Below are 12,101 nucleotides of genomic sequence, written 5' to 3'. Positions count from 1 at the left end.
GCCAAAATTATTTCTTAATGACGGTGGGTGTTGAGGGAAGGACGAGGGAGTGTCTTGTATGCCTGCTGGTGTGGCAGGGGTGGCTGGGGGTGCTGGTGGGAGGGAGGGAGGGAGGAAGTAAGGAGGATTTCTGACGCTCTCTGCCAGCTTTCCACAAGCAAAGTCAATGGGGAAGCCGGTAGCAAGTTGCAAGTCGCTCACACTCCCATGTTTTTTTGCTCTTGGTCATTCTGTTTTTCTGTTAAGGTAAGGAAATATCCTTGAAATGAAGACCCAACAGGTCTAGTTACATGTCTAGTTACATTCTAAAATGTTCCAGTGTCTTTTTACTGTATGTTTTAGTTTCCTTTCCCAATCTTCTGCCTCAGACTTGACCCATATATTTCTCATTAGATCATATGAAGTGATTCTGAAACAGGATTTCCTGTTAATCCATATTTTTTAACCTGGCAATCTTTCTGCTTTAACCACTTCATTTCTAAAATAATCAATACACTCTATAGGAAAATTCAATCAATCTGAGGAATAGGCTGTGTAGAAACAACTGTATAGTACTTTCACATTGTTTCCAATGATTTCCCAATATCATTTAAACTCTAAAAAATTACAACAGCAACTTAGATTTGTTACTTTTAACAATATCTCAGGAAGTCTGCCTCAAGGGTATATGGAGCCCTTAGGCCATACTGGCTGATGGTGCCAACTCCTGCCAATGCAAAGAGAATTTTAGAATGCAATTTTAGAATGATTCAGAAGGAGGGGCAGTACAGGTGCCCCCTAAGTGTCAGCGTCCTAGGCCAGTGCCTACTCACCCTTAGCCTAAAGCCAGCGCCAATGCTAGGCATTTCCAAAACACAGGAGCCTTTTTCCTATTGAAATGCAGGCAGACAATGCCCTGTTTGGAACCAGCACTTGTGCTCAGGCAATCCACATACACCTCTACAATTCGAAGATGGTAGGTAGAAAGGCTAGGCCCAAATATCTAATCAGCAGGCAGCAATACACTAAGCCAATTTAGAAACCTGGAAATTACATTTAAGGACTAAGCTCTCCAAAATCATCATTTGTGAAGCCAACTTTTGATATCTCAGGCTTGATTAAACAAACCCTGAGGAGGAATAAACTAGACAACATTAAAAATACAGCTGAATTTAGGAAGACCTATCTACAAGCTATCTGTGTATTCTAAATACACAGAATTGTGCAAAAATAGATGTTAAAAAGCTAATGTTTGAAGAAAAAGATTTTTGGAGCACTACCAGGGTTTTTTAAAAAAAATCTCAATGAAAATGGTGAAGCTAAGACAGATAGCTCCTAAAGCTAATAAATTTAAGCTATAAAGAGATTGCAGCAGACTGTCCATGTTATTCAGAGACTTTATACATCTTTGTGTATATAACCCTCAGTCTTCCTTCAAACTAGTGAATTATTTCTTACAGGCAATGGCTTTGACATTAAAAGGTATCTGTCAGCATACAGTATGTGGGGCATTTTTTATCATTCTTCTTGAAGCTGACTACCATAAATTGCATGGAACAGCTACATAATAATCTTGTAACTTAAGTGATATTTTGCTATTTATATTTAATCACCAGATAAATTTTGTGGCACTAAAACAATGTTCATTTATTTATTTAATCACATTTGTATAGCCACCCATCTTGGATACAGACTCTGGGCAGCATACATAAAAATAATCAAAATATTAAAACAACCAGTTTGAATTAAAAATAAAAACAAGATTAAAAACCAATAAAAAACAAAATGGTGGCAAAACACACAGAGAGTGCGTACCATTAACTGTCACACAGCCATCTAGCAGTCTCTACTCTCATGGTATCCCCAAGCTAGTTGACAAAACCATGTTTTAAAGACCCACTGGAAGGCCAACAGGGTTGGGCCCAACCTTACCTCAGAGCAGGGGGATGATGTTTCACAGGGTAGGGGCTATGGCAGAAGAGGCTTTCTTCCTAGGTCCTGCCTGATGACACTCCCTGGCCAATGGGACCTGCACCATGCTCTCCTGCTGGAGCTGATGGGATAGGTAGATATAACTGGGGAAAGGCAGGCCCTCAAATATCCCAGTCCCATCCCATGCAGGGCTTTAAAGCACCTTGAATTGGACACAGAAGCAAACTGGCAACCAACGCAGCTCACACAGCAAAGGTATAACATGTGCAGATTTCAGAACACACATACCTGCCCACGCTGCTGCATTGCATTGCAATAGGGATGAAAAAGGAATGGGTACTGAATAGCCCCATAACCCACTGAGTTACAATGGAGTAGGCAAATCAGTCAAGAAACAGTACTGAAAAAATCCAGGATATGTAAAACTGGATGATCATTTATGAATCTTTCCCTGTAAATTGAGAGTATAAGACAATGGAGATTCCACAATAAATAATCAACTAACTTAGACAGTAAGGCAGAAGAAAATTACAGGCTTATCTCATATGGAAATCCTTTACAACAGGAGGATACAAAAAACAAAGTTCCTTCTGTATGTTCAGTATGACTGTGCGGTGCTTTGAGTTCAAAGACTAAAAGGTGCTTCAATGCTTGCAGAGGTGTAAACACTACATACCTCTTTCTAGGATTGTGCTGCAGCTGAGCAAGGCAGCCACACAAACTCAGGAAAAGATGCAGCTTCTGTAAGGAGTTTCAGATAGATGCTATGTGCGTATGCCTGCTCACTCTGGAGCACATTTTTTTCCTTTAAATCTGTAGCACTGCACAGCAACAAAGAAAGCCCAATAGTAATCATATTATTCAGATGAAAATATTTTGTGGCTAAATTCCTCACAATAAAAGGAAGAATTTGCTAGTAGTATGTCAAGTCCTCTGATTTTCAAGAAATGAAGCAGAATTCCCCACCTCCAACAGAAAGATGGCAGCTGATTAGAATCTCAGAATAGCCTAGCGACAGCTGGTGCCCACAGCGGTTGATGGAGTGAAGCCAAGAAGTCCCCATAGCTGGAGCCCACTGTAGGAGAATTTGGCATTTCTCTGACCCATACAACACAAAGCAATATTTTTTAGATCTTCTGAATGTCCTGCCTCATACTGGGAACTCAATGTTTATATATGCCTGGATAAACTTCCAAAAATGTGCATGACATTACTCTACTCCCCCAGCAGGGAATATTCAGAGGAGTGCAATGTGTGTGCAAAAGTTGCTAAAATGGCAAGGACTGTGACCAAAGAGTAAACAAGAACTTGGAGCGATCAACCTAAAAAATCAAAGAACCTAGTATTATTGAAAACCATAGAAGCTTTCAATCAAAAGATCTGCCAAAGCCAAACTGTTTTCCCCCATTTAAGAAAGTGTTCTTAAATTTCTGGAGCTTCAAGAAGGACTTCCATTTATTTAGATAAAGGAACCAAGTATAAAGAAACAGAAAATACAGCTGCGCAAAGGTCTGGATTTGAAGGGCAATGTGCGATTTAAAGCATGCATGGATGCTCCTATATCACCTCTCAGAAACACTTTAAAGCAGCTGCATCTTTACTTGGGCTTGGATGGGTGCATTCCATAGTCAATACACAATTCCAGGAAAAGACCAATTTGTTTAAGTTGTTCCCAATAACTGCTAAGTGCATGCTTACATGAATTCCAAATCATTTTCCCCTTTGAATGAAGATCTCCTCACAATCCTAATGGAGTGTTAAAGTACACTGTCAAATCTCTGGGAGGGTTTTGAAAGCATTACTAATAATAGTGATGAAATAGTCACTATTATTTAATATACCGTATTTATCGGCGTATAACACACACTTTCCCCCCTAAAATTGGGGGCTGAAATCCTAGCTGCGTGTTATACGTGGATACTCAAGCGGCAGGGCTGGGAGACTGAAGCCTTCATTTGAGCCAGGGCTGTAACCGGGGCAGCTCCGCAGAGCAGGTGGTGAGCAGTGGGGGGGGGAGGAGTGAGCAAAAACCTGCACTCCCCAGCACTTGTGCCTGAGCTCCGCAGAGCAGGTGGTGAGTGGCAAGCGAGCGAGTGAAAACCGACACTCCCGTGAGCTCTGCAGAGCAGGAGGTGAGCACTGGTTTTTGCTCACTCGCCTGCCTCTCACTTCCTGCTCTGCGCTCAGGCGCAAGTGCTGGGGAGCACAGGTTTTCACTCGTTCCCCCACCACTCACCTCCTGCTCTGCGGAGCTCAGGCACGAACACTGGGGAGTGCTGGTTTTCTTCGTTCAAAGAGGTGCTTTTTCTTTCATATTATGTATTTACCTTATAAGTGGTATAAATATTAATAAACAAAAAGTTCAGAGCTCCCTTTATTTTGCTTCCAAGTCATTTGTTTTAAATTTAAGTTTTTTTACTCAAACTTCCCTCTTAAAATTAAGGTGTGCGTTATACGCCTGGGCATGTTATACGCCGATAAATACGGTAATAATGAATGTAGTGAATACAATAGAAATAATGTTTTTGTGATTATGTTTTTAACTGTTTTAATTTATATTTTGATGTTGTAAGCTGCCCAGAGTGTTTTGGAATGGGGGGCTATAATAAGTCTTAATAATAATAATAGATGCTTAAGACCATTAAAAGATTGCAAACTATGACCAACAAATTTAGAAATGAAATCTTCAAGTAACTTCTGTAAAGAACTAAAGATGAAAGTTCAAAAAGTCATTACAAATTATCAGAATACAGAGGATTCGACAGTTACAATTATAGCATTTAAGATTATGGCTGGATTCACACAGCATGCTTTGCCTTAAATTTTTAACCATGACTTTTTGAACAAGCCACACTGGTCTTATTCACGCATCCAACAAAAGTGTAATGGTTTAGCACAATGCATGAACTCAGTCAATATTTTAATCTTAGGTGTCATTACCCAAGAGGCTTAAATCTAGTTTCATATTTTTAAATTAAATTAATAAGCATCCATTCTAGGCATTCTGCCCTATAAAGCTTGAACAACTTGGTTTGCACCTAGAGCCTTCATATAACTGAAGATTACACAAAAAGCATGTTAGTTGTACAATCAAATTATTTCACAAAATAAAGCATGTACACGGAAGTACTAAGTACTTCATTAGTGAAAGACTCAATTTCAGTCCTTTGGAGTGTACTCTAGGGGTGTAAATGAAGGAAAGCATATTTTGGCTTGAGCTAAGAATAAAAATACCTCACTCAAAAACTGTGTTCTGATTAAGCAAAATTCAAAACTGAGTGTTTTTCATTCCACTAGTACAAGGTGAAAGATTCAGAATGTTCTGGCCATTAGAAACAATGGGAATTAGATACCAACTGATATTTCCTTATTATAGGTGGGGTAGTAGTCCACCCTGAATGCTACTTTCAACCAAGTTGCAAAAATGTTATTGAGGAATTGAGCAGCATACCTCTGCTCCCACCTACTGCAAAATCTCTTTAGATTGGAATCGGTCATTAAAAAAGAACCTGCCCACAAACACACCAGAGGTCTTTTCAATAATTTCATGAAGACAGAGCACAAGTAACACTGTCTCAGCACATTTCCCCTATAAAGTTTTCTTAACGTTTTGATTTTTTAAAAATCTGCTTGTTCAATTTTTTCTGTAGGCACTGACAGCCTGCTTCCTTAGCAAGATCAAGCATCAGATGGGATATGCTTTTGTTCAAGTCTACCTGCCAGGACCCAAGCCCAGGAAAAGCAACTGTATTGTTCTTTGATGTTTTTAATTTGCACATAGGGGAAACTGCAAGAAAAGGCCTGCTGGTGCTTCTTAACTACATAAAGAATATTGAAAATATGACAAAAGAGCATGCATATGTATGTATGTTTACACACACACCAAAGTAGACCAAACCAACATAGAACCTTTGTGTTTTAAGTGCCAGCCTGAAACTCATAAACAAAAGCCTACACAGAGTACATATACATCAAAGCTTAATGAACAAGTCAACATTGTACTAGCAGCCTTTATAGTTATATAACCTCAGCAGAATTAGCTTGGCTTGTATCCGAAGCCTACAGTAGAAGTGAGTGCACACACAAACTTTGCATTAGCTACCTGCACTATAAAGCACATGTGCTATAAAGTCACATGCCCATCTAATAGTGCCTGGTATTGCCTCATTTATAAGAACTGAATTTCCCAAAATATTGTCTTCTGCTCATGACAGTAGACAACTACCAAAAATATGCTTTGAGTATTTTGTGAGTTTTGTTATTCTAAATCAATAGTAGCTGCATCATACAATATCTCTTCTACAGATTGAAAAATTGGGAGTGCTAACTGAAACAAACACATCAATTCATTTAAAAATTAAGCCAAAAACAGAATCTGAATTCTGGATGAATCTAACTCAATCACCTCCCAGTGGATTCAAAGTAGAATATAAGCCTCCTAATTCAGATTCCACTGTGGAATATGGCACAAAGCCATGGATCACCAGAAATTTAAAATAGCTTATGAGTTTTTTGCAATTGTGCAAGATTTCAGGTTTACTGATTAAGGTTGAGTTTCTGCAGACCCCACCTGAAACTGTGGGGGATCCTGTGGCATCACTTGTCAAGCCCTAACTCAATTGATTCAAATTGGTCAACTGTTCAGGGAATGACAACCCAAGAAGTTACTAACTGCAACATACAGGAGACCTGTGAAAATATTATCCTTGACAGGAGGGACATTGTTATTGATCACTGCTTGAAAGTGAATAGCTATAGAAAAGAAATATGCTACAATACTAAAGAATTACTAAAACAAGTAGACATTTTAGAAGAAGAGGTGTATTAGTCTATGGCAGCCAGTCTATGGTAGCCAAAAATCAGAAGTGGCCTTTTTCAACTAATAAATTGTATTAAAAGGCATGTGAACTACAGCTCATTTAATTATATGCAATGGAGTGGCTAGATTTGCAGAGTCTATGAACCCTGGTATTCCAGCTAAGGTGGTGCCAATGCTTGGAATGGTAAAGCAGCTGAAGTTGCCTGGTTTCTATGTTTTGGGAACCTAACCACTCTGTAGCATCTAACGAAGGACACTGAAGTTAATAAAAGCATATTCCTTTTAATAATATGTCTTGGTCAGAATAGGTGCTACCAGACTCCTAATTTAAAACAAGTAGAATTGCTAAAAAAATGCATACAATTAATATGGATGCCAGTGGCAATTCAGCAATGTACAAAATGCCAACAGTATTAAAATCAACAAGCAAAGTTAGCTGTCTCATTACTGAAAAACAAAAGTAGAGTAAGCTTTGCAAACTTTACAAAGAATTGAATGGTAAAATTATACATTGCATTTCAGTTACATTGCCACCGGAATGATGAGTTTTGAATTTACCTTAGATTAAGATGCAATGTGTATATTGTTGGATATGGTTTATCTATTCCAATAATACCAAGACCTTTAAAAGAACCAGTTAAGATTTGAAACCTCTTTTTCATGTGGAGAAGCAATTACTTAAGGAACAAGTTTTCTAACAAAGCAACAGTACAGGCCCTATTAATATAATGTTATATATAGAATTTTTAAGATAGGGATGAAGTTGATTAGCCTGATGAAGGTTGTTAAAACTAAAATTTTAAGAGGAATGGATAAACATTTATGCACAGAACAGCAGAAAGTAGGTCTCACTCTGTAAATCTCACTAAACATTTAAAAGAAAACTAGGAAAAAAAGCTTTCAACAGTGTTATAAAAGTAGAGATTTTCACTGTAGTTTCCATAGTGAACAAAGCAAGCTGTGCTTATGCAGCAAACCTTTCCAGAAAACTGCTATTTATGATGTCACTGGTCTCAATAAGTATGTATTCCAGGAATCTGAAATATAGGGCAGTAGTCCCCCTTAGCATCTAGGTGTGATTGACAAGTACAAAATCCCCTTCCTAGACTTCAACAACCAGTTATCTCCATGCTTTCTCTTGCACTGGGGAAGTAAGAAAAAAATAAGGAACTTGTCATGCCAAATCCGGTTTTTTTCCCCTGACTTAAAAGTATACTACTACAAATTACTAGCATCTACTAATGAACATTTACATTCCAATTCTGCAAATATGCTGCAACTTATGGACTAGAGAACACGGTAAGAGGTACAAGTCCACACTGATAATGTCAATGCAATTCTACTACTTGTTGTGCGGGAAGATTTGATAAGCATGCACAGCCACTTGTCCCAGGATCAAAAACTATTTCTCTACAATTAGGGTGGCCATTATATATTTTCAATTCTTACTCATGAACACCCAATGGGTAGCAACTATTAAAACAGCTTACACCCATTGATATCAATAGCCCCTTCCAACCTCTATTTATAGTTTCATCCAATGTCTCCACATTTGAAAACTAAGACTTTCAACATAAAATTGTGTTCCAGGATGTAATGGTACAGCTCTTAGCCAACTGGTCATTTTGCTATCATGTTTTCTTCAAGGACCAATCTACACTGACTCACAATTTAACTCCTTTGTATCTTCACTTGTTTGTAATGTTAGTGGCAGTGTCAAGAAAATAATCTTTCACCAAGGGGCTACACTTATTTTACTCTGTATGGAACATAAGCCTCCACACACTGTTCTACTCTCAATGAGGGCAGGTCAATATATGGAAACCAATCTCAAATGTTCAGTATTTTTTTCTAAAGAGCCACACCTTACACACTTTGCAAATTAGCAGCAGGTATTCATCTCTCTTAAGCAAAGCCAGAAACTGCCAGAGTTGAGAAGGAATTGCCATTTATAATGCAGATAGAAAGATTTTTAGTTTGTAGTGAGAAAAACATGGATTCAGTTTCCATGTCTGAGGGCAAAGATTGAACCTAACCTTCCTATTAAATTCTTTGATTATATTAACACTTCCTTGGAAATATTTTTTTGCAATTTGTAATCGATAAAAAAAAACTCCAATGTTTCATTCTTACCATCGTATATTTTTCAAATACACTGGTATAGACATTTTAATAAAATGAGCATTAAAAAATTAATTTTTGTAATTTAAGATGTTGTCCCAGCAGAAGAGATCATTAAAAGGTAAAGTCTCTTGGTGACTTTATAGATATGTCCATGCAATTTTCTTGGCAAGAATACTGAAGCAGTTACTGTTTCTTTAGCCCATCCCCAAGTGAATTGCTTTTGTTTACCTCAAAGCAAACTTCTACTGAAGAAACACCATCACTTATTAATAACTATGTACCTAGTTCATCTACATAAGCCAGCAATTCCATAGGGCAAAATTCCAAGTTTTTCCATAGGGCAATACATGTTAGTGTTTAACATTCATTCCCTTATCTATTAGTAAACATTAAATACTATCAGTGCCACCAACAAAACCAGGATAGATGCAGTGTATACATATGCAATATATCTATCGGCTCAATTTTTGTTCTGAGTTATGAAAAAATCTTAAATTCTATCACGTTTAAAACTTGAAAGCTGCACAAGAAACTACTTCATTTACCATTAAGTGACAACAAAAACATTTTACTTATCAAAACATTTATATAACAGAACCCAGTGGTACATTTCTGATCCATATTTCTAGTTACAAGTTACAAAAAAAACCCAACAATCCAAATTCAGGTTTTTAGTTTACAACATGGAAAATAATTACTCTGCTTTAAAATTCAAGAGAAGCTATCAACTCACAATAGTAAAAATATCCAACATGTTTTTCCAGAAAGTCTTATACTTCATTGGTTCTAATATTGCAAGACTTAGGTCACACAGCAGAAGTAAATGCAGAGGAACAACTTTTTTCTCTCCCCATTCAAATGCATACCTGGCTTGCAGAGTGCTTTGTCACAGTAACTCCAGGACTAAATAGTACACAAGCACAGTCTTCTTAAGAATTTTCTTTTTAAAATATAATAAAAGGATACAGCCTTAAAGCGCCAGTTTGAGTCCCAATGGCAAGTATCTTCTGAACAGGATCAAAAGCCAAGGCTGAAGGTTGATAGGGGAAACCATGGCGTACAGTCTGTCAAGTCAGAGCAGTGAAGCAATGGTGATTCAGGCAACCAAGGGAAAATAAAAAGCCAATATTTTAGGAAGAAATGACTTCATTTAGTCTATAGAACAGAATGAACAATTTTTTTTCATTTGGGGGGGAAGTTAGAATTTATTTGAATCTCACTGAACAAAATGAACCAAAATGAAATCTTTGCTTAAATACTCAGAGATACGGATCAAATTTATCATTCACTTCTCACTTTATTACATATCTAGAAATTCTTGCAAAAATTACACAAATGTATTACAAACTTACACAGATTGAGAAATTTGATGATGCAGCCAATACTGTAAATTAAGTGTTCACTAATTATTAAAATGGCTCTTTAGAGAGCTAGCTCTATTTCTATGAAGAAGGCCTTAAATGACATGAAAGTTTTAAAAAATACATAGGCACTTTTGCATTTAATGCATTACAATGGCCACCAATACTCCTACTTTTTTTTTTTTTTTTTTTTACAATTAGAGATGTACCTAAGCTCATCCTGTGTGGGGTAATGAGGGAAAGAGGGAACAGCACAGGCAATGCCAGTCAAACAAGAATGCTTTTTTATCTTAAGGATCAATCCTAACCCATTATTTAGATAAAGTATTCAATCCACAAGCCAAACTACAGCAGTTTAGGCCACAGGTGTTGTAAAGGTGGAGATGAATGTTAACATCCACTTTGTTTTGTATTTCAATTTGGCACAGCTGGTGAATTAATCTGCTGCATCACCCTTTTGGAATTTAGACTCCAACTGCATTTACTGCATCCCATCTGAGAAGAAATACCCCTTCCTATTAGCATTACTTCTTCCCCTATTCCAAAAAGGAATTAAAGAATTATTCTCACTATATTTAGAGAACTAAATTTACTGAAGCCTGTTAAAATCCCTGTGTTGCTGGTAATGCAGAGCATTTAGTACTGTCCCCTGATTGCATCCAAGTGGCATTTTAACTGTGTTCAACAGTGAGGCACTCATGAGAGGCTCCTCTCCAAACATCTTAGATATACATGTGCATATTTGTAGCTTAAAATGCAAGTGATAAATAGCCATCAGAGAAAGATGCTTGTAAATAAAAGCTTAGGGTCCCTCATAACGTCATCCTCGCGGTTGCTATTCTTCCCCCACCCACCTCTCCCGCAAATTAAAAAAAAAAAAATTAAATTGACAGCTTTAAAAGCATCGGAGTCCAGAGTCTGCAGAACCCATCATGGCTACATCATCCTCCGCTCCCCCCCTCCCCATTTCTTCCCAACCGGCTGCAGCATTCACCTTGCAGAGCTGGAAGTGCTCAGACTGGAGGGTCTCCTGGATGTCGTTCTCCCGGGTTGCAGACAGCTGCTGCTGCGAGGAGGAGGAAGCCGAAGAGGAGGACGACGAGCCCGCCAGGCCGTCCAACACCTTTCTGATGTTAAATTTCCTCATGGTCTCTCCGGCGGCGCACCCTTTTCTTCTTCCTCCCCCTCCTCCTCCTCCTCCTCCTCCCCCTCTCCACCCCCCTCTTGCCGTGGCTCCTACTCCCGCCCGACCACACACCTCATCCAGACGAGCGGAGAAAGGGAAGAAGCAGGCGGGCAGAGCGAGGGGTCCCGCTGCAAAGGGAGGGGGAAACAAGGGAAGGGCGCCTCGAAGTATCTGCTTTCCCCCTCTGCTTTGCCTTCATCCAACCATTATCCTCCTCGGTCTGGGCACAGGTTGGGAAGGCAGCCGCGAGGGGAAAGGGGTTGCTCAAGCCAGACGCGGACGAAAGAGGCAGAGCAGTCACCCTTATCCGCTGAGGGAGGGAGTGGACCTGACCAAGGAAGAGGAAAGCGCCGAACAGGAAGAGAAAGGAAGGAGGGAGCGCACGAAGTAAATAAATCTAGCGGCGAGATTAACGTAGCGCGGCGGCTTCTTTCTGCCGCTCGCCACGCCAGCGCGCTCACACGCACACTCAGGCGAGCAGCTCGCTTCTGGCAGGCGGCTCTGCCAAGACCCCCACCCCGGGCGCCCTCTAGGCTCCGGGAAGGCCGCTCCGCCCGCCTTTCGCAGGCTGCCCTTTGCCTGCCTCACTGCGCCTCCTTTCCGTCCAAACCCTAATCTCCGGCCCTCCTTGCGCCGACTCCCCCCCCGCCCACCCCACCCGCTCCCTTGCTACTGCTGTTGCGCGGCGAAGGGAGCCTGT

The 12,101-nt window shown here is 39.5% G+C and overlaps 1 protein-coding gene across 3 annotated transcripts in view; it reads right to left on the bottom strand.

The window, feature by feature from the left end:
- Positions 1-12,057, bottom strand: part of STXBP5 (syntaxin binding protein 5) — a 121,545-nt gene extending 109,488 nt beyond the window's left edge. For 2 of the 3 annotated variants that reach the window (XM_088141810.1, XM_088141812.1), the window contains exons 1-2: positions 11,210-12,056; positions 9,821-9,918 (exon numbers count right to left, since the gene is read on the bottom strand). In XM_088141810.1, the coding sequence (XP_087997936.1) occupies positions 9,821-9,918; positions 11,210-11,362 (251 nt within the window). In that variant the 5' untranslated portion in view covers positions 11,363-12,056. Of the gene's footprint in view, positions 1-9,820; positions 9,919-11,209 lie in introns of all 3 variants that reach the window. The other variant, XM_088141807.1, reaches the window with a different exon arrangement.
- Positions 12,058-12,101: the final 44 nt, after the last annotated feature.

Source organism: Python bivittatus, unplaced genomic scaffold (genome assembly GCF_059951505.1).
Source record: "Python bivittatus isolate LINGU-HERP-01145 unplaced genomic scaffold, Pbiv_v1 ctg000020_np1212, whole genome shotgun sequence".
NCBI classification, from domain to species: domain Eukaryota; kingdom Metazoa; phylum Chordata; class Lepidosauria; order Squamata; family Pythonidae; genus Python; species Python bivittatus.
The sequence above is the reverse complement of the archived record's forward strand: the minus strand, read 5'-3'. Positions and strand labels throughout refer to the sequence as shown.